At 41.4% G+C, this 23,992-nt stretch overlaps 1 protein-coding gene across 1 annotated transcript in view; it reads right to left on the bottom strand.

Annotated features, from left to right (window-relative positions):
* The window catches only part of LOC120020282 (metabotropic glutamate receptor 4-like), a 229,727-nt gene that overhangs the window by 77,435 nt on the left and 128,300 nt on the right, over positions 1 to 23,992 (bottom strand). The window contains exons 5-7 of the mRNA XM_038963839.1: positions 4,068 to 4,203; positions 3,164 to 3,318; positions 2,190 to 2,330 (exon numbers count right to left, since the gene is read on the bottom strand). Coding sequence (XP_038819767.1) covers positions 2,190 to 2,330; positions 3,164 to 3,318; positions 4,068 to 4,203 — 432 coding nt within the window. The remainder of the gene's footprint in view (positions 1 to 2,189; positions 2,331 to 3,163; positions 3,319 to 4,067; positions 4,204 to 23,992) is intronic.

The raw sequence follows: 23,992 nt of genomic DNA, 5'->3' as shown, positions 1-23,992 counted from the left end.
GCAATGAGGACATTAGGGATCTTTCCCCATTGGCCCTTTCCCCCACTTCCATTGTTTTGGTGAGTTCGATTGACCTCTTTACCGCATCTACGCCTCAAGACCAATCCATCAGTGTGTAACGCCCATGCATGGATGAGTTGATGAGTCAATGAGCTGATGAGTCAAGGTTGATGTCCCAGTTCCCCAACCCTTCCTCCTCCTGGTCCTTCTAGTGAATGAAGTCATCAAGCAAACTTAGTTCAACATTAAAAGACAATGTGACTGAGACTGACACAAAGCCTGTCCTTCAGTTTGCAATGTATATCTCTCCAATCCCTACTCAGATCGTTCAGCTTATTGCTGACTTGTCATAGTGGAAATTACAAACTTTAGAAGCCTTTTTAAACCTTGAATGCACTACTATTTGCATGTATTGCTGCAGAGGGAAATGATCTGTGACAATAGTGATCAAATTAAGATAAAGATCTGTAGCTATATCCTTGGCTTTCTGACAGGGGTTTTTCTTCTCCCAGATCTGTTCTTCACACAGAGCCAGTTCATCCATGAAAGAGCAATGCATTAGATAGTGGCACTGAGAGGATGTGACTGGCATTAGTCTTCTGTTTAGACGGATGACATTGATCTGTTGAAATCTTATTTTGCCATATTTTTCCCAATAGATACCTAAGACATGTCTGCTTACTGACCTCACACCGTTTTTAATTGCTGATTTTTGAATTACTGGCCTGGGTGAGGAGAGATGGCCTCTAATCCACTTGTAGTTAGATTCCAGTTGGATGCCTTGCTACACTCCCAGAAACAGCAGTGCTAGCCTAAGGACTTAAAACCCAAACAGTACCTAATAGAAAATAAAAGGGGAGGAATTTCTTCTGTTAGTGCAGCTTTTGCCAGTTTTGTTGTATATTGCGAGAATTTGATTGCTGTTCCATGTAGCAGGGTGATTAAACAAACACACAATTACAATGTATTCCCTTTGTTGGCTTCTACTGAAAGCCAATTAGAACATGACTATGAATTATGCTCACTTCATGAATTTTAAGGATGTACATTTGCTACATGTGAATTGAATGTATGTGAATGCCTATTATATGATACAGTATTTTGTGTTCCTTCATACACTGTATTTATGTCAGTAACTGCATTTTATAATTGAGTGACTCTCCAAACCCAGGACAAAAAAAGACCATGATTTGGGAGGATTTTCACAAAATGTAATCCATAGAATAGTCCTTTGGAGGAAGGATTGTTTACATATATTTGACATGTGTATCTAAAAGCATACTTGAGAAATAATTCATCAAAGTCGGCATATTTATGACATTTTGGCCTTACCCAGGCCTCCTTTAAGACTAATTATATATGAACATATGACAACGGAAATCACAACAGGCATAATTTGATTTTAAACCCGTAGGGAATAACAAGACTATATTAGCATTTTGCTGTTCATTGCATTTCAAACCATTATCATACCACTAGCCTTATGTCACATACAGCTGGATTCTTAGAACACCTAGAGAGAAGGTGGTGAGCTCCAAGTCAAGATTGAAAGCCTGGGGTGAATTTGTGACGATCAAACAATCTCCAGGACACGAAGACAGAACATGCCAGGACACATCTGGATAGCATATGGCATTAATCCTGGAAGTAGAGATGTTTAACCACGCAGACCTCTACTACCCTGTTCTGTTGCCGTCTCCAGGTGGGAGGACAGGCAAACGGTCTACTCAGCCGAAACACAAGGCCCTAGTAATACCTCATCACAATCATTTTGAATCTAGCTCATGTTGTACCTATAGCTTTAGATGGTGTACAACATTTTGTCATGTATCATAAGCCAAGGGCCACATCATTCTATGATAAGGACAGAGGGTTTTCCTGGTTCAGTCACATGGTCAGGAAAACAGCTGTTTCTACCTGTGAAACTTTACCATTTTCTAAAGGTAGTTGAGATCAGTAGAGCTGCAATGTGGGCCTGTAACCGAAAGGTTGAATCCCTGAATGGTTTGAATCCCTGAGCTGACAAGGTAAAAATCTGTCGTTCTGCCCCTGAACAAGGCAGTTAACTCACTGTTCCCCGGTAGACCGTAATTGTAAATAAGAATTTCTTCTTAACTGACTTGCCTAGTTAAATAAAGGTAGAATTTAAAAAAATAAAATGTTAGAAAAGGAAAGGAGAATTGTCTTACTTGTACATTTCTTCAGCCCGGACCCTTTCTTCAAAGCGTGTCGGCTTAACTTGCAGGCGAAGTTGTTCTCCCAGTACTCAGCAAACCAGATATTCCTCCTGTTGTTCTCCAGTGTGCGGCTGATGAAGTAACGATCAAACCCTGGAAGAGATCGATCAGATCATTGTCATCATCAGTGCACTCACTCTGGCAACAGTGTCCTTGCCAACACAGTTATTGACATGTGGTGGAATGTAATGGAGCATTGGGGTAACACTTTTAACTATGTTTTTGACAGGGTGGGTATTTCTTTAACAGTGAGTGTATTGAAAATGGCTGATTGTGTAATGACCAGAGTTGTGGCTTGGCTGGCAGACTGAGTAGATAATGACAGAGGTCTGGACAAGGGGACTGATGCTAGCACAGGACAGTAAATGCTTTATATTTTACAACAGCTTATCGGGCTTGGAAGTGTCCTTTGTTAAGATGAACAAGATCTGGTGAGACTTGTTAACAGAGATATCTCTATGGCTGTATTTACACAAGAAACCCAATTTTGACATTTTGACCAATTATTGGCAAAAGATCTGATTGGTCAAAAAACGAAATGAGTGAAAAAAAGATCAGAATTGGGATGCCTATGTACGTTGCCAGCTGCTGGCACAATAACACACTACTGATCCATGTCAACGTCTCGTCTGTAAAATAAACATAATGATAAATCCATTATTCTGTCATCTACAACAATTAATTTATCTCAGTCCCTTTATCCTTGTATATTTAGGGAAAGCTACACAAGATCTACCAATCAATCAATCAAATCAATAAAAGTTCATAGCAGCAACCTAAAAGCTTTCTTTGTTCCCCTGACATCCCCCCCAACAATGAATTAACTAATCAAGCAAGCAATCATTCAGTCAATCAACCAAATCAATCAATCTGCCAATCTAACATTTTTCCCCAGCAACCTTAAAGATGTCTCTATTCCCCCTCACCTCTGATGGACTGGCGTTTGGGCAGGATGGTGACTGCTCCCTCTGCCATCTCCTCCTGGTGTAACACTGGAGAGATCTTTGAGCCCCAGCTGTCTGAGCCCACCCAGATGAAATGGCCAGTCTGGTTGGCCTTCTTGGCTGCTTGGAGTAGCCGCCTGGTACAAGTGGATAAACACATTTAGCTACCAGTAATACATGTGATATTATGGTAACACTTTCTATGAACCAACTGTTAGGGCTGTACTGCATTAAGAACTACACAAACAACAATGACTTATATAGTACACTGCGTTCATGATTCAACTTGAATTCACTCATTCTTACCTCTGTCCTATCCATAGTGAAAGGTGAAAACTAATTTGGATCCCATTGTATTGGTCTGGCTGGTCTGCCTAATACAGAATGTGATGTGTATGTATGGTCTGGTGTGTTGTGTGCCCAGAGAAATCATCATAATTTTTTTACCAGAAAATGTTAACAATAGAACTATAGCAAATACTTTCTCCAGGTTTTTATGTTTTTCACCTGAGTTTTCTAAAGCAGGCTTATGGCAACATTAGACATCCAAAGCTGATTGCACAGTGGCTGGTAACATTGACTAATGTAAGGACCACGAAAGGCTAAACGATTAAGATAATTTCCAAGTTTATCCTGTTGTCACTAAGATAATGTGTGGAAGCATATTAACATGAGTTACCGATGGAGAATCTAAAAGGGGGAATTATGACAGCGCTCAACCAAGGCATAATGCATAATTTAAATGTCAAGCTTTTATTTCTGCCGATTGACTCTTCTCCCTTTGATTGATAATATTTCATGCTGCGTATTTCTTATAATGAACATTTGTATGATTTTAGTATACTTCATATTCAACTTGTCAATGCTACGATGATAATACCCTTACCTGATATCATCCTCATTGGCGAAAATAATGACCACCCTTGCATTTGGGTTTTCTCTTAGTCTGCGAATGACCTTATCAAACTCTCCCGGTTTCGGCTCCCGGGGAATCTTGACCGACTGAGAGATGCACACACCTCCTACAACAGAGAGAAAGAAAACACAAAGCAGTTGAGTGGCAGGTTAAGTACTGGATTGGAAGGTTTTCACTTTTCACAGAAGCTCAACTTGAGCTATCAGTACACTCTGAGAAAAGAAAGTGCTATCTAGAACCTAAAAGGGTTCTTCGGCTGTCCCCATAGAAGAACCCTTTGAAGAACCCTTTTGGGTTCTATTTAGAACCATTTCCACAGAGGGTTCTACCTGGAACCAAATAGGTTTATCCTATGGGGACAGCCGAAAAGCCTTTTTTCTAAGAGTGTAGGTCACCAGTAAGTGCAGAACTCTCAACAACATTGTTCTCTCTGAGGTTTGTGACTGTATGAATCCTTCGGCTTCACTAAATCCACCTGCTGTGAAAACATTTGCATCTGACGCTCAGTTACTGCCCAGTGGGGGGCAGAGAGGAAATCTGACACATAGGACTTCACTTGATCCATGTTCATTTTGAAGATACCCTTACCAAGGACATCTTTAATCAACACACTTAAACCACAGGGAGGAGAACAGCTTCAAATGAAATATGGAAATTAGAGACCCACTATACCAAAGCAGAAATACACACAAGGTGATGATGAAAGCAATGACAGACGTCACATACTAAAACAATATTTGCAAGTAGTAAATGTTATGGTAATTAGATAGCGGTAAGACAATAGGGTTATAATCAGTGGCGTGTATTCATGGATGCTTCTCCAAATATTTGACCAATTAAAGATGTTCCGTCAATTCGCAAGTGGCTGAATCTCACCGGAGAAATCATCCGAGCGCCCCTCTGTCTCAGTATGTGTAGCCCATGTATCTGATGCTGTCTGGAACAAAAGAGTATGACATGTTTCCACCGCAACATTTCATTGATTGATGTCAGCAATCATTTGGCCTCCCTTGATAAAACAATTATAAAATAATTTGCCAATCAGCATTGAGCTGAGCTCAAGTGTGGGATTGTCCTGGCGCAGCAAAACACCCCCCAAGGGAGGCCAGTTTGGATTTGGCTTCACACCAACCAAATAATCTCCTAAGCAAAATTTCACCATTGTCAGAAAAATGTCTCTAGAAATCGAACCTTTCCTAAACCATGGCTGGAGATGGGGATTAGGACTTGTGGTTTTGACAAAATTCTCTGTACAGACCAACGATTCTGACGGCGATTCTGATCTAACCATAAATTCATATGTTGTGCCCCTGGCCTGAGGTGATAGAAGTTCAATATGTAGCCTAGATGTAGCCTAGTAGGCTCACGCTAACTAACTAACTTTGCTGGTTCATTGTTGCCCATGTGAGCAAGTGAGGCTAGCAAGCATTTGGGCTAGGTAGCCTATGAAAATTAAAACTAAAAGCGTACAGAGCTATAGACCGTTTTGCCATCATGAAAGAGAGTGGGATGGCATTGGCGTTCAACTATTCTACAAGTGTGTGCGCATGCACGCACACACACACAAACACACACAGAGACAGACAGAAATCAGTACCATGGACAACCACATTATATTTAGCATCATTGATTGGACTAAATTGTTTTTGGCATCTTACATTTTTTTGTATTGTGTATTAAACCAAGCATATATAGCCTTGTTGATTTGATGATGTTTAAATGTATATGTTGAAATGGTGCTGGAATAGCGGAGGCAGTGCTCCTGTTGTCTTTGTGCTGACTTAGGGTAACTCTCTGTGGTTCTAAATCAGTAGTTGTTTAGTAAACTGTCAAAAACATTAACTGACCATGCTGTAGGTGATAACTGTTTGTGACATGCAATATTTGCTTTGTGGACTTCACCGGACAGATGTTGTTCTCCGGTTTTGTGATGAAACAAACAAATGCCTAGTTCAATTTAACATAGCTTAGCTTGTTGTTAATCCACCTGTCGTGTCAGATTTAGAAAATATGCTTTACAGCGAAAGCGTTTGTGTGAGTTTATCGATCACTAGACAAAACATTACAAACACCTAGCAGAAATGTAGATTGGTCACGAAAGTCAGAAAAGCAATAAAATGAATCGCTTACCTTTGATGATCTTTGGATGTTTGCACTCACGAGACTCCCAGTTACACAATAAATGTTCCTTTTGTTCGATAAAGATTATTTTTATATAAAAAAAACTCCATTTGTTTGGCGCGTTATGTTCAATATTCCACAGCCTTAGGCAGGTCATCAAGGGTTGACGAAAATTCCAAATAGTATCCGTAAAGTTCGTAGAAACATGTCAAAAGTTTTTAAAATCACATCAAATTGATCAGAAATACAGTGTCGACATTGTTAATGTTGTAAATGACTATTGTAGCTGGAAACAGCTCATTTTTAATGGAATACATAGGCCCATTATCAGCAACCATCACTCCTGTGTTCCAATGGCAGGTTGTGTTGATCATGAGAAAACCATTTTGCAATTATGTTAGCACAGCTGAACACTGTTCTGATTAAAGAAACAATAAAACTGGCCTTCTTTAGACTAGTTGAGTACCTGGAGCATCAGCATTTGTTGGTTCGATTACATGCACAAAATAGCCAGAAACAAAGAACTTTCTTCTGAAACTCATGTTCTGAGAAATGAAGGCTATTCCATGCGAGAAATTGCCAAAAAACTGAAGATCTCGTACAACGCTGTGTACTACTCCCTTCACAAAACAGCACAAACTGTCTCTAACCAGAATAGAAAGATGAGTGGGAGGCCCCGGTGCACAATTGAGCAAGAGGAAAAGTACATTTGAGTGTCTAGTTTGAGAAACAGACGCCTCGCAAATCCTCAACTGACAGCTTCATTAAATAGTACCCGCAAAACACCAGTCTCAACGTCAACAGTGAAGAGGCGATTTCAGGATTCTGGCCTTCTAGGCAGAGTTGCAAAGAAAAAAACACATCTCAGACTGGCCAATAAAAATAAAAGATTAAGAGGGGCAAAAGAACACAGACACTGGGCAGAGGAACTTCACTGTTGACGTTGAGACTGGGTGATCCTGATTTCGGTAAACCCCCATGAGTTGACCTTTCCTTTGAAAACCCCAAAGGTGAGCGAGTTTGTAGGACCGTTGAAGGAAGAGAGCTTCCATACAGTTGACAATTTGATGCCTGGGGAGCAGCTGATTGCTGAACAGAGTAAAGATGTTTCCCTCTCCCTTCTTTTTGCTGAGATATGTCCATAGGAGGAATTTGATGAAGCTTGTGTGGGTTACTTTGACAGAGATGGTGTTCTAATGAGGAAATGGCATTCTCGCACCACTTCTGGGCAGGACGATTGGCCAAGTGTATCTCAAATTGTTGTTCCAGTTATGCTTCGACAAGAGATACTGAGGTTGGCTCACGATGGTAGTATGGCAGATCTTGTGGTCAACAAGACATATGACCATATCTTGCATATTTTCTTCTGACCTGGTCTGAAACAGGATGTTGTGGCTTACTGTAATTCCTGTCGCATTTGTCAGCGGACGGGTAAACCAAACCAAGCTGTACCGGTTGCACCTTTGCAACCAAATTCTGCTTTTGACAAACCTTTCAGCAGGGTTCTAGTGGATTGTGTTGGTCCTTTGCCCAAAGCAAAGAGTGGTAACCAGTTTCTCTTAACCATTATGTGCACCGTCACTTGTTTCCCTTAGGCCATTCCACTAAGGAAGATCATGAGAGGGAAGGTACTACGGATATTGCAGGAGATTCCCCTTGAAATCAGACATGTCTGTGTTACGGAGAGCTTGGTTGCTGAGTTTCTTTTAAGGGTGGGCAGTCAATAAGTTTAGTGCTTAGTCATTGTGTAGCCTTGGCTCCAAATGTATTTGGACTGTACGTTTTGCCATTTTGGAGAGGAGTTTTGTTTTGGTTGGGATCGTTCGAACAGGACGAGAGTTGTGGGAGCGTACGTGAGATTTTCAAAATTTCGGAGTTTTAGGCAATTATTATAAAAACAAAAAAAACGATCTTTAATAAATGTGAAAAAAAAGTTGTGTGTTTCGACATATTTCATATATCGGAGAAGGCGACGCATAAGTAGCGATGCATTTAAGTTTATATTTTTCTGTTGATGGTGAGCAAACTTGTCCAACAAAAATATAGGATATATTTGTTGTCTTAAGGGGGAAGGTGATACAAGTTTTGGTTTTTCCATTTATGTTTTCAGGTTGGACTTCAGCACATATAGTATGTTTATGCGTAGGGCACACCAATTGGTGTCACCACATTAGTGTTTTAGAAAAATTACATACTTACCTGATTTGTTTGATATTAATAGTAAACAATTATATATTTAACTAAGAGTAAGACTGGCCTGCTAAGGGTGAGTTTTTATGGTGTCCACTCTAGCTTCCTGCAGCTAGTCTGGGCATCAAGGAAATTGGGTTTTCTAGAGGGCAATAAAACTTTACAGCCACATTCCATTCTATGATCAGTGGTGCACTGAGGAGATGTATTCCATGGACAGGATGTGGGGTGGTTGTAACCCGGGATAGAGGTGGACTGGAACAAAGGGTCTTAGACATCCTGGCATCTGGGAAATTAGGCCAGGGTTGGTGGTTAAAATAACGCCAGGTGCAGATAAAGACAGGATGAACCCAAAGTGGCGTATGATGCTCTTTGATCTGCCTGGGAGGGGTGGATCTAAGCATTCTTAGTGTCCTATGTAAGATGTCTGTTGTTCGTTGTTAGGGAAGCTCTCGGCAACACAACTTAGAGTGTGAGGTTGACAGTGTCATTATTTCAATAATTAATCGATATTAAAGATGAATGTTTGAAGAAATGACCTAGTCTCTGAATTTCCACAACATTTGTCAGTATGTGTTACACCTGTGCTGGTTCCAGTTGTTGCTAATAGTCAACTTTCAGTGGACAGCCTAATGAGTGTCTTTCAGAACCCCTCCTATAACCCCACCTGTTTTGTTTGGTTGTTGTCAGTGACTCTTTGTTCCCCCTTCTGTTTGAGCGACATTATTTGGTTTTCTTGCTGGGGAACGTAACAGTTACGTTAACTGACTGATATTATTATGAAACGTAAAAGATCTCCTAAACCTGTGTTAATCTCAGACCTTATTTCTGGTGTTTATCCCAAAATCCTATTCTTTCCCCATTTATTTTCCCCGTAGGAATGGCTGAACGAACCAGAAGTAACTCATTAACGTTTTTTAGGACTAAAAGATGGTGAGATCTATTAATCACAGTGGAATTTCCTCACCAAGAAAATGGAAATTAGAATAGAATTGAAAATAGAATATCATTCATGTCAAAATAGTTTGTGCACCGAGCAACCTACTGTTCAGATATTCCATTACACAGAATCATTCTCATTCCCACTGAAATGCACTGCTGTGAGCAACTGCTTGTGTTTTCATTCCATTTTCAGGACTCCAGAATTGCTTTGTGTATAATGTCACCCTTTGTTCCAGCACATAATGATCTACAGTTCTAATTGCATACAGTGAAACTACTGTTTCTTCCTCTCAGAAGTTTTGTTGTCAGCAGCTGAAAGTAAACAGTGAAAAGAAATGTGCTTAAATAAGGGCCTTCAGAAAGAATTCACATGTTTGTGTAATAGCCTGAATTTAAAATGGATGAACTTTAAATTGTGTGGCCTACACACAATACCCCATAATGTCAAAGTGGAATTATGTTTTTACAAATTAATTAAAAATTAAAAGCTGAAATGTCTTGAGTCAATAAGTATTCAACCCATTGGTTATGGCAAGCCTAAATATGTTCAGGAGTACAAATGTGTTTAACAAGTCACATAATACGTTTCATGGACTCTGTGTGCAATAATAGTGTTTAACATGATTTTGGAATGGCTACCTCATCTCTGTACCCCATACAGTACATAGAATTATCTGTAAGGTTCCTCAGTCGAGCAGTGAATTTCAAACACTGATTCAACCACAAAGACCAGGGAGGTATTCCAATGTCTCACAAGGAAGGGCACCTATTGGTAGATGGGTAAACATGAATAATTTGACATTTTAATATCTTTTGAGCATGGTGAAGTTATTAATTACACTTTGGATGGTGTATCAATACACCCAGTTACTACAAAGATATTAACTAAGCTGCCTGGCATCCAGGACCTCTACACCAGAGGAAGGCCCTAAAAATTGTCAAAGACCCCAGCCACCCCAGTCATAGACTGTTCTCTCTACTACCGCATGGCAAGCGGTAACAGAGTGCCAATTCTAGGACAAAAAGGCTTCTCAACAGTTTTAACCCCCAAGCCATAAGACTCCTGAACAGGTAATCAAATGTCTACCTGGACTATTTTCATTGTGTACCCCCCCAGCCCCTCTTTTACACTGCTGCTACTCTCTGTTTATCACATATGCATAGTAACTTTAACTATTTAACTATAACCGGGCTATCTGCATTGTGTCCTGCCACCCACCACCCGCCAACCCCTCTTTTACGCTACAGCTACTCTCTGTTCATCATATATGCATAGTCACTTTAACCATATCTACAGGTACATACTACCTCAATCAGCCCGACTAACCGGTGTCTGTATGTAGCCTCGCTACTTTTATAGCCTCGCTACTGTATATAGCCTCGCTACTGTTTTTTCACTCTTTTTACTGTTGTTTTTATTTCTTTACTTACCTATTATTCACCTAATACCTTTTTTGCACTTTTGGTTAGATCCTGTATGTCACGACTTCCGCCGAAGTCAGTCCCTCTCCTTGTTCGGGCGGCGTTCGGCGGTCGATGTCACCTGCCTTCTAGCCACCGCCGATCCACTTTTCATTTTCCATTTGTTTTGTCTTTGTTATACACACCTGATTTCAATCCCACAATTACTTGTTCCTTATTTAACCCTCTGTTCCCCCATGTTTTTTTGTGAGTGATTGTTTATTGTATTTTTGGTCTGTCATGGTGGGCGTGTATTTGTTACTTTGTATATTTGACATTTTGAGTAAAAGTATGTTAATTACTCATATCTGCTGTCCTGTGCCTGACTCTCTACACCAGCTACACATAGGACCCATTACACTGTAAGTAAGCATTTCACTGTAAGGTCTACACCTGTTGTATTCGGCGCACTTAACAAATACACTTTGATTTGATTTGAACTCCGTTGCTGGAGAGGAAGGCAACCAATCAGGGATTTCACCATGAGGCAAATCGGTACTTTAATAAAACAGTTAGAGTTTAACGTTTCATAGGAAACTGAGCATGGATCAACAACATTGTAGTTTCTCCATAACACTAACCTAAATGACAGAGTGAAAAGAAGGAAGCCTGTATAGAATAAACATATTCCAAAACATGCATCATGTTTGCGATAAGGCACTAAAGTAAATCTGCAAAAAATGTGGCAAAGAAATCAGCTTTATGTCCTGAAAACAAAGCGTTAAGTTTGGGGCTGCATTATGTTATGGGTATGCTTGTTATCAGCAAGGAGTAGGTCGTGTTTTGTTGATAAAAACAAACAGAATCGAGCTACGCACAGGCAAAATCCTAGAGGAAAACCTGCTTCAGTTTGCTTTCCAACAGACACTGGGAGACAAATGTACCTTTCAGCAGGACAATAACCTAAAACACAAGGCCAAATATACAATTGAGTTGCTAACTAAGATTACATTAAATGTTCCTTACTGGCCTAGTTATAGTTTAGACTTAAATCGGCTTGAAAATCTATGGCAAGACTTGAAAATGGCTGTCTAGCAATGATCAACAACCAACTTGACAGAGGTTGAATTAAAAAAAAAACATGATGTGCAAATATTGTACAATCCAGGAGTGCAAAGCTCTTAGAGACTTACCCCGAAAGACTGCCAGCTGTAATTGCTGCCAAAGGTGATTCTAACATGTATTGACTCAGGGTTATGAATACTTATGTCAATTAGATATTTCTGAATTGCATTTTCCCCAAAAATTGAAAAAATAAAGGTGAAAAAAATTCTATAAATTTGTTTTCACTTTGTCATTTAGGGGTATTGTTTGTAGATGGGTGAGACACTATTTCATCCATTTTGAATTCAGTCTGTAACACAACCAAATGTGGAATAAGTCAAGGGGTATGAATACTTTCTGAAGCCACTGTGTAATACATGTAGAATATTATGTATTCTCTAAATAGGATTCTAAATAGGAAAATTTGAATAAAGATAATGAAATGTTTCACGTCAGCACTCCACTACCCATACATTAAACTGTATACAGTGCCTTGAAAAAGTATTTGCCCCCTTTCTGATTTTCTCTATTTTTCCATATTTTTTATATTGCATCTTATCAGATCTTCAACCAAAACCTAATATTATATAAAGGGAACCTGAGTTTACAAATAACAAAACAAATTGATACTTATATTATTTAATTAACAAAGCTATGCAACACCCAATTCCTCTGTATGAAAAAGTAATTGTCCCCTTACACTTAATGCTTAATGCTAAATTGTAATTATTTCACCTCTATTGCCTTGTTATTGCCTACCTCCCTACTCTTCTGCATTTGCACACACTGTACATAGATTTAAAAAAAACAACATCTGTTGTGTTATTGACTGTATGTTTGTTTATGTGTAACTCTATGTTGTTGTTTTTGTCGCACTGCTTTGCTTTATCTTGGTCAAGTCGCAGTTGTAAATTATAAACTTGTTCTCAACTGGCCTACCTGGTTAAATAAAGGTGAAATAACAAAATGTAAATAAAAAAACACTCAATAACTGGTTGTGTGTAACCTGCAACCAAATGCTGCCTGTAGTCGTTGATCAGTCTTGCATAATGTCTGGCATAATTTTCTATATAAAATAAATGAAATAAGTATGTAATTGCTGTTATTTGTTCACTAAGGTTCCCTTAGTGTTAGGTTTTGGTCGAAGATCTGATACCATTCATTATTAAAAAAAATATGCAAAAGTAGAGAAAGTCAGAAAGGGGGCAAGTACATTTTCACTGCACTGTATATAGCTTAATGTATGTGAATTGGAGTGATGCCCTGAAACAGTAGAGCAAATTAGAAAGGGTGCAAATACTTTTTCATAGCACTGTACACCAAATAACTCTCTCAAACTTCTTCTTTTTTTGTAAATGTGTACACGTATAGTCCTATGGTTGTGTTGAAGTGCAATGTGGCTTAAGGGTTCAAACTGACACAAAGCTATGTCTATCCCATGCTGAATTCATGTTCATTAAATTTAAAAACACAATCATTGTTGCCCAGAAACCCAATTCGTTGTTGTACTGCTCCACTGAATTTCCTAATTGTAATTATTTCCGCTACTGTTTGGTCGTCATTCATGTCTTTGTGGGCATTTAGCCTGTCTAGCCACTGGGTGATTAAACATTCTAGATTCCCATCTTTTGGGGGGGTGGGCCGGTACATTTAATCAAGTATTTTGTTATGGTCAGTGTCGTTTCAGTTTGGTCATTCATAGCATTGTCCACTTGCCCTCAGACCCTCAAAAAAAGTTCTACACCTGCACCATTGAGAGCATCTTGACTGGCTGCATCACTGCTTGGTATGGCATCTGCTTGGCATCTGACCACAAGGCGCTACAAAGGGTAATGAGTACGGCCCAGTACATCAATGGGGCCGAGCTCCCTGCCATCCAGGACCTCTATACCAGGCCGTGTCAGAGGAAGGCCCTAAAAATTGTCAAAGACTCCATCCACCCAAGTCAGACTGTTCTCTCTGCTATCGCTTCTACCCCCAAGCCATAAGACTACTAAAAAGCTACCCAAACTATCTGCATTGACCCTATTTGCACTAAATCATTTGACTCATCACTTACACTGCTACTTCTGCTTATTATCTATCCTGTTGCCTAGTCACTTTACCCCTACCTACAGTACCAGTCAAAAGTTTGGAAAGACATACTCATTCAAGGGTTTTTCTTTTATGTTCACTATTTTCTACATTGTAGAATAATAGTGAAGACATCAAAACTATGAAATTACACATATGGAATCATGTAGTAACCAAAAAAGTGTTCAACAAATATTTTTGTTGTTGCATAATATAGATTATTCAAAGTATCCACCCTTTGCCTTGATGACAGCTTAGCACACGTTGGCAGTTTGGGACATGATTCCATATGTGTTATTTCATAGTTTTGATGTCTTCACTATTATTCAACAATGTAGAAAATAGTAAAAATAAAGAAAAACCCTTGAATGAGTAGGTGTGTCCAAACTTTTGACTGCTACTGTATATGTACATGTCTCCCTCACTTACCTCGTACCCCTGCACATCGACTCTGTACTGTCCCCTTGTGTATATAGTATAAATATATCATTCGTTATTGTGCATTTATTCTTTGTGTTGTAATTTGTTTCTATATTTTTCTCTCTGTATTGTTGGGAAGAGGCCCGTATGTAAACATTTCACTGTTAGTCTACACCTGTTGTTTACGAAGCATGTGACGAATCCAACTTGATTTGATTTTGATTTGTTCTTCTTGAGCCCCTTTAGAATCTGACCTTGCATCATGCCTTTGTGCCTTTGTGTCCCCTGAGCAAGGCAACCTGTTGAGGATAGAGGGCGCTATTTACACTTTGGGGGAAAATCGTGCCCAATTTAAACGGCCTCGTACTCTATTCTTGCTCGTACAATATGCATATTATTATTACTATTGGATAGAAAACACTCTCTAGTTTCTAAAACCGTTTGAATTTTGTCTGTGAGTAAAACAGAACTCATTTGGCAGCACACTTTCTGACCAGGAAGTGGAAAGTCTGAAAATGATGCTCTGTTCAAGGGCCTGCCTATAAATGGGCATGATACGTATGAGTATACATGCACGTCATACACCTTCCCCTAGATGTCAAGATGAAGTGAGAGAAGAAATGAAGTGTTTATCTTGGTCTGAGGTGGAATATATCCTCTTGGCACAACGAGTCATCCATTTCCTGTTTTCTGGAAAGCGCGAAGGTGGACCTGGAATTGCCTTCTGAAAAGCCGTCGTTATAGGCGACTACTATCTCCGGCTTTGATTTTATTTGATACATGTCACAATATCATCGTAAAGTATGTTTTTTCAATATAGTTTTATTAGATTTTTGAAATTTATTCGGGACGTTAGGCGTGTTGCGTTGTGTGCCTTTGTTCAGAAAGGAGAGCTTCGCGCCACTTGGCCAGTGTGCTTGCTAATTCAAGAGGGAAAAACGATGTTCTAAACCCAAACAACGACTGTTCTGAACAAAGGACCCCTTGTCCAACATTCTGATGGAAGATCACCAAAAGTAGGACCCATTTTGTGATGCTATTTCATATATCTGTCGAACTGTATACTAGTAGTTTTGCGCCCAGATTTTGGGCACTCTCAGCTATAACGTAAGGTGGATGTCGTAATGAAGATATTTTTAGAATTCTAACACTGCGATTGCATTAAGAACTAGTGTATCTATCATTTCCTATACAACATGTATTTTTCTGTAATGTTTATGAATAGCTATTTGGTCAGAATAGGTGAGAGTCTAATAGAAATATCCGCACATTCTGGGAAAAAGAAGCTACGTTAGCATAATGGATAACCACTGATTTCAGCTCTAAATATGCACATTTTCGAACAAAACATAAGTGTATGTATAACCTGATGTTATAGGACTGTTTATGAAGGTTAGCGAAAATTAATATCTTTTGCTGGTTTATTCGCTAACGCTAACGTGCCTATTGCTATCGCTAACGTGCCTTGATGAATGAATGCGGAAGTGTGGTAGGCTATTGTAGTAAGCTAATATAATGCTATATTGTGTTTTTGCTGTAAAACACTTAAAAAATCTGAATTATTGGCTGGATTCACAAGATGCTTGTCTTTCATTTGCTGTGCATTTTTCAGAAATGTTTTATGATGAGTATTTAGGTATTCCACGTTGGTCTCTATAATTACTCTGGCTGCTTCGGTGCTATTTTTGACGGTAGCTGTGATGGTAGCTGCAATGTAAAACTGATTTATACCTCAAATATGCACATTTTTCGAACAAAACATAGATTTATTGTGTAACATGTTATAAGACTGTCATCTGATGAAGTTGTTTCTTGGTTAGTTTGGTTGGTTCTTGGTTAGTTAGGTTGGCTTTGTGCATGCTACCTGTGCTGTGAAAAATGTCTGTCCTTCTTTGTATTTGGTGGTGAGCTAACATAAATATACGTGCTGTTTTCGCTGTAAAACATTTAAAAAATCAGACATGTTGACTGGATTCACAAGATGTGTATCTTTCATTTGCTGTATTGGACTTGTTAATGTGTGAAAGGTAAATATTTCGAAAAAATATTTTTTGAATTTCGCGCTCTGCCTTTTCAGTGGAATGTGGGAGGAGTTCCGCTAGCGGAACGCCTGGGCCAGACAGGTTAACCCCAACAACAATTGCTCCCCGGGAGCCGATGACGTCAATTAGGGCAACCCCCCGCACTTCTCTGATGGGGTTAAATGCAGAAGACACATTTCGGTTGAATGCATTCAGTTGTGCAACTCACTAGGTATCCCCTTTCCCTTTCCCTTCAGGCAGTGTTTCGCTCACTCCACAAGTATTCATTGGAAACAGTGTGTGTGTTGAGTTTAATACCACACACTCAACTAGCTCTCCTCCCTGCTCAGGCTGAGTACAAGTTTTCCCTGTATTTTACTTAACAATATTCTTTTGATAAAGTAATACATTAATTTGCTTAATTTCACTTAAACTGATTAGCTAGATACCTGTCTGTTTGTTTCATGTAAACAATTAGCCCAACAAAAATGACCTAATTAACTGTTATTATTTTCACAAAACAGCAGATCCCCATGCCCTGTTATTTTACAAATAGTAATTAGCATAATATGATACAAAATAATTTGAATTAGGAATAAGTGGTTAGGCCGGGATGCAGGGCCTTGTGCGGGGTGAAGCACTTATCTCAACATCTTGTTAGCTCACCTGAGTGGATAGAATAACAGATCAGAACAAATGAACAAATCTGTTCCCTGCTCTTTTACCCAGTGTTAAATTTCCACCCAAAATAGCAGCATCAGTTTTCTGCCACAAAACCGTGTCACAATTCACCTTCACTTTGGTGAGGTGAACAACTCCAGTGGGACTGTGCAACAGACAATTTGGCACAAGCAGGGGGGAGGGAGGCTGACTAGTGTTTTTCATATCGATGTGAAGTTGTTGAATAATGTATTGGCAACACCGCAATAGTTTTTTGTCTTGCATCTGATGCAGACTGGTTGAATGCTCGATATGCTGCATGTCATGGTGTTGTGGTTTATAAACACTTGGGGTGTGCATTGGAATAGGTGCACCACAAATTGCCAATTGAACCACTTGCACTGCTATATTGAAGCTGATATCAGTGATTCAAAGCATATTATTGTGGCCTTGTGTAAGCCTATGTTGTTACTTTAAACGCTGTGGTAGTGTACTATAGATCAAACAGCTCGGTGCAGGGCTCACATAGACAACTGCACCTGGAAGGTCATGTCACGCCCTGACCGTAGAGAGCTGTTTATGTCTCTATTTTGGTTTGGTCAGGGTGTGATTTGGGTGGGCATTCTATGTTCATTTTCTATGTTTTGTATTTCTTTGTGTTTGGCCGGGTGTGGTTCTCAATCAGAGGCAGCTGTCTATCGTTGTCTCTGATTGAGAACCATACTTAGGTAGCTTTTTCCCACATGGTTTTTGTGGGTAGTTATTTTCTGTTTTGTGTTTCTGCACCTGACAGAACTGTTCGTTGTCGTTTTGCTCTTTGTTATTTTGTTAAAGTGTTTTGAAAATAAATCATGAATCTTCCTCTTCAGACGACGACACCCGTGACAGAATTACCCACCACAAGCGGACCAAGCAGCGTGGTATGGAGGAGCAGAGGATTCAGGACTCCTGGACATGGGAGGAGATATTGGATGGTAAGGGACCCTGGAGACAGGCTGGGGAATATCGCCGCCCGAAAAAGGAACTGGAGGCAGCTAAAGCGGAGAGGCAGCGATATGAGGCAAGGCAGCGCAGCAGGCACGAGAGGCAGCCCCCCCCCCCAAAAAATGGGGGGGGGGCACACGGGGAGATTGGCGGAGTCAGGCGATAGACCTGAGCCAACTCCCCGTGCTTACCGGAAGCAGCGTGGTACTAGTCAGGCACTGTGTTATGCGGTAAAGCGCACGGTGTCTCCAGTGCGCGCTCATAGCCCGGAGCGCTATATGCCAGCCCCCCGCAAGTGTCATGCGAGAGTGGGCATCCAGCCAGGTCGGATTGTGCCAGCTCAGCGCGCTTGGTCTCCGGTGCGCCGTTTCGGCCCAGGGTATCCTGCGTCGGCTCTGCGTACTGTGTCTCTGGGGCGCTGGGACGGTTCAGTTCGTCCTATGCCTGCGCTCCGCCCGTGCCGGGCTAAAGTGGGCATTGAGCCAAATGGAGAGGTGCGAGTGGTAAGCACCAGATCTCCAGTGCTCCCCCACAGCCTGGTTCGCCCTGTGCCTGCACTCTGGAGGGGCCGGGCTAAAGTGGGCATTCAGCCTGGAGGAGTGGTGCCATGGCTGCGCACCAGAGCTCCAGTGCTCCCCCACAGCCCGGTTCATCCTGTGCCTCCTCTACGCACCAGGCCTCCTGTAGGTCTTCCCAGCCTGGTGGGCCCTGTGGCAGCCCCAAGCGCCAGGCTGTCTCCTCCCTCCAGAGTCTTCCTCCAGTCCGGACCCTCCAGCGACGCCCTCCAGTCCGGAGCCTCCAGAGTCGCCCTCCAGTCCGGACCCTCCAGCGACGCCCTTCAGTCAGGAGCTTCCAGCGATGCTCTCCAGTTCCGGAGCCTCCAGAGTCGCCATCCAGCCCGGAGCCTCCAGAGTCGCCCTCCAGTCCGGAGCCTCCAGAGTCGCCCTCCAGTCCGGCGCCTCCAGAGTCGCCCTCCAGTCCGGCGCCTCCAGAGTCGCCCTCCAGTCCGGAGCCTCCAGAGTCGCCCTCCAGTCCGGAGCCTCCAGAGTCGCCCTCCAGTCCGGAGCCTCCAGAGTCGCCCTCCAGTCCGGAGCCTCCAGAGTCGCCCTCCAGTCCGGAGCGTCCAGCGACGCCCTCTAGTCCGGAGCCTCCAGAGTCGCCCTCCAGTCCGGAGCATCCAGAGTCGCCCTCCAGTACGGAGCCTCCAGCGACGGTCTCCAGTCCGGAGTCGCCAGCGACGCCCTCCAGTCCGGAGCATCCAGCTACGCCCTCCAGTCCGGGGCCCGCTACGAGGGTCCCCAGTCCGGGGCCGCTACGAGGGTCCCCAGTCCGGGGTCGGCGGCGAGGGTCCCCGCTCTAGAGGATCCACCTAAGTGGGCCAAGCCAGAGGTGGAGCGGGGTCTACGTCCCGCACAAGAGCCGCCACCGCGGAGAAATGCCCACCCAGACCCTCCCCTATAGGTTCATGTTTTGCGGCCGGAGTCCGCACCTTTGCGGGGGGGTACTGTCACGCCCTGACCGTAGAGAGCTGTTTATGTCTCTATTTTGGTTTGGTCAGGGTGTGATTTGGGTGGGCATTCTATGTTCATTTTCTATGTTTTGTATTTCTTTGTGTTTGGCCGGGTGTGGTTCTCAATCAGAGGCAGCTGTCTATCGTTGTCTCTGATTGAGAACCATACTTACATGGAACCCAAACCGGCTGCACGCGTGCGCCATCATGCGCTATCATGCATAAATGTATTTTGCACCCCACACCAAACGCAATCACGACACGCAGGTTAAAATATCAAAACAATCTCTGAACCAATGACATTAATTTGGGGACAGGTCGAAAAGCATTAAACATGTATGGCAATTTAGCTAGTTAGCTTGCACCTGCTAGCTAACGTTAATTTGTCCTATTTAGCTAGCTTGCTGTTGCTAGCTAATTTGTCCTGGGATATAAACATTGAGTTGTTATTTTACCTGAAATGCACAAGGACCTCTACTCCGACAATTAATACACACATAAAACGGCCAAACGAATCGTTTCTAGTCATCTCTCCTCCTTCCAGGCTTTTTCATCGTTTAATTTATATGGTGATCGCATCTAACTGCTAACTGCATCTAACTGTGATCGCATCTAAACTTTCATTGTATTACCACGACTACCGGCAAAACAGTCTTTCATTCACCCACGTGGATATAACCAATGAGGAGATGGCACGTGGGTACCTGCTTCTATAAACCAATGAGGAGATGGGAGAGGCAGGACTTGCAGCACAATCTGCGTCAGAAATAGGAATGAGTTCTATTTTAGCCCTTGGCGTTGCAGACACTCATTGGCGCGCGCGAGCAGTGTGGGTACAATAATTGAATAACAAGGATTTCTAAATTTATTTTGCGACGCTGGCGCACGCGACGTGTCCGATCTGGTCAGCATGTTAGGTAGCTTTTTCCCACATGGTTTTTGTGGGTAGCTTTTTTCTGTTTTGTGTTTCTGCACCTGACAGAACTGTTCATTGTCGTTTTGCTCTTTGTTATTTTGTTCAAGTGTTTTGAAAATAAATCATGAATACTTACCACGCTGCGCTTTGGTCTGATTCTTCCTCTTCAGATGACGACACCCGTGACAGGACATTCTGAATCTTAAGCTAAACTGACCAGAGTTTTTGGACTCAGCACGCAACCCTGGAGCAGTGGCCCACACCTGACAGACTGAGAAAATGTAATGCCTAAAGGGACCAAGCTGCATCGAGGGCAGAGGTTTCAATCAGAACAGTTGACTTCCTCCTGACCTCACTCAAACGTCTACAGCTGCCTTGGGCAGACTGTCTGTCCCCTTTGCAGTAATATGCAATCTATGTGAACAGCAAGCCTTTAGAATTGGAGTGATGGGAATTCTATTTATTTATTGTATTCCATAAAATTTGTTGCAGTTTTAGTAATATATAGAATGTCTGCTACATTTTTTATAACTTACAGACAAGCAGATTGTAAGTCCCAGCTCAGGCTTTTTAACTATAAAACTATACGTGTATATTAACAATTCTCCAACAATAACGAAAAAAAGCTATGTAGTAGAAAACTAGCTGCATGTTAAGAACAAAACACAACTCCCATGTAGCCGACAGTGTATCAAGCACACCTCCCTTTGACTACCTTCCCTCTGAAGCAAGCTGAGCCAATAGCTCTCTGATTTGGTTCAAGAAACGTATGGAATCTCAGGTCATTGATGCACCACAATACCATGTTTGCTTGTTGAGATAAATTCTAGGTGTTTTCTTTGTCTCGGGGACTGGCAGGTAGGTTATGCTCATTTGTTCTGTAGATTGAGAGCTTTTAGGGTTTGAGTCATTTATAAACTGTATTATGTGAGAGAATAGAACAACCCCTGACAATTCAATCTGAACAGCCTGTAGATGCTCCTCCCTGGGAGAGCGTTTTGCACAGGTTTGACCTGTCCTTCCAGAAAATGGGACCGCCTTAACCATCTACAAGCGTTAATTAAAAAGCGGAGGAAATGGACTGGGGTGCCATATGGAGTAGACTGCCTGACAGCGGGATCCTAGAGCCCTGGCACATCGCTCCACTGCCTTCGTATGTCACAGTGGAGACTGGGTCATCCGGGATGACATGGTGTCTGTCTGTAGTCAGGAAGTAGTGGGCCTCGCTGGGCCAATGGAACGTTGTGCGGCAAATCACAATCACATTCATTTTCTGGGTCAGAACCAAAATAAAACAATCTTCTACTTTTGGACTGTGTGCTTTTAGTTTCCATACGGTGTGATATTGTATTATAACATTTCAAAGGAATTATTTAGATTTTTAAAATGAATTCAGCTGTATGTTCTCTATTTGCAGTCTTCTCTTTAGACATATCTAGACAATAAACTCTACGAAGTGTTACTCATTATGATTCCGGTTTGGAATAAGGTCGATAGCAGACAACTTATTTGATGCATTAAGGGAAAGCCATTACTCATTATTCAGACAGTCTGGGTCAAACCAACCCCTTCCTCATGTTTTGCTTTACAATTCACAATTATTCTGACTGTTTATGGACGTCTAATGAGAAGGCTTTAAGTGAGTGGGAAGGAAAAGGCAGTTGGAACGAACATCCTCAACACAAGACAATGTTGAACTCCCAGCTATGAATGCAGACTTTCTAAGACTTTATCTCAGCCTCTTTTCGCTCTATAGTTAACACACCACAAGCATCATCACCCATCATTAGTGAGACCTGTTGCCTGGAAGCAGTGGTGTAATGTACTTAAGTAAAAATACTTTAAAGTACTACTTTTACTCAAGTATGACAATTGGGTACTTTTTCCACCCCTGCCTGGGAGCAGAGTGGCTTCAGAGGAGAAAAATCCAAGCCCTTAAGATGCCAGGCGCGGAAGATAACAGAGCTCTGAAATCACACATGCAGAGATACGGGCAAAATAGGCCCACAATAAACAGGCATATGCTGCCCATTCATTACACAGGGTAGTAAAAATGCTAATCAAACGTTCTGCTGTACACAATGAATACAGAACGGGAGAATATATTTGCATAAAAACACTGCAAAACAAGCTGGAACTGAAAAATAGTGGAACCTGATGACTGATGTGTGAAGTCATTTACATAAATATCCTCTTTGTGGATCTGTTTTAAACATTTTGGGTGGTAGTGATAAAAAGCCATTTAGATGGAACACTCCATCTGGAGAAGTTGAAGATATTTTTCTGATTTACTTAATCTCTTTTCAGAATAGAAAATATGTTTCCTCAACTTCCCTAAGATGCCTAATATACTGTATCATCTGAAGTGTGTAAAAAAAAAAAAAGTTTTGAGTTCTGTGCATGGCCCTAAGATTAAGGATTAAAAAAAATTCCACCTACCCTATGATGTTCTTAAGTGCTGTGCTGTACCAAACCAATTTTGCATCAAAGAAGCAAAAGATGAAAAGAATTCAAAAGGACAATATCATTTTTTTCATTATGGAATCTAATGCAGCAATATTTTCATTTAAGTTCTGAATTTTTTTCCACTGGAATACACTTCTGCCAGCACAGATTTTTTTTATGATGCACTTACTGGTATGTGGCTTGAAGAAAAGATTACTCTGGCTGTGTCCTCTTACTGTCTATTTCATTTTAGAGTCCTGGAAGTGGTGTATAAACGACTTGGAGCCATCTGTGTGCATTTCACAAAAAGATGTGTATTTCACAAGCTACCGTATAGTTGTTGCAAGTGTACTTGAATGAGAAAGTACAGTTTCATTATTTATCTTCCTAATGCTAATCATAGTTGACTGATGATGATGATGCCATCTAGGCAGAACCCAATTATGACTTTAGTGTAGTGTTCTGCAGTGGCATGTATTCATTGATGCCAAGGGAAGGCAGCACAAAAATAAAAAACATAAAATAAGGTATCTTTTGTATCTGCCTTCATAATTTGCCTTCAATTCACAAGAGGCTGAATGTATCTCACCGGAGAAAGCATCCGAGCGAGCGAAACAGTGCCCCTCTGTTGGCCATCTATCTGATGCTGTCTGGTCAAAAAGAGCTAAACTAAGGGAGTTCAACTGTTAATGGTCCTAGCGAACCAAAAGAAAGGGAAGCCAGTTTGGATTTGGCTTCAATTCAATCACATCACATTGAGAGCAAAATGTAATTGACAGAAACAACTTGAATTGTTGCATCTCGTTGTTTTGTTGTTCTCCGGTGGCTAGCTAGCTAGCTAAAATTAGCCGCGGGTGGAGAGAGGGATAAACTTGTGGTTTTACTTAATTCTCAGTACTGGCCAATGATTTTAATGGCAATTCTGATCCAAACATACATTTATACATTGTGCCCTTGACTGTGTAGCTACAGTTGAAGTTGGAAGTTTACATACACTGAGGTTGGAGTCATTAAAACTCATTTTTCAACCACTCCACAAATTTCTTGTTAACAAACTATAGTTTTGGCAAGTCGGTTAGGACATCTACTTTGTGCATGACACAAGTAG

Source organism: Salvelinus namaycush, chromosome 2, assembly GCF_016432855.1.
Source record: "Salvelinus namaycush isolate Seneca chromosome 2, SaNama_1.0, whole genome shotgun sequence".
NCBI classification, from domain to species: Eukaryota; Metazoa; Chordata; class Actinopteri; order Salmoniformes; family Salmonidae; genus Salvelinus; species Salvelinus namaycush.
This window is presented reverse-complemented; position numbering and strand designations above follow the sequence as displayed.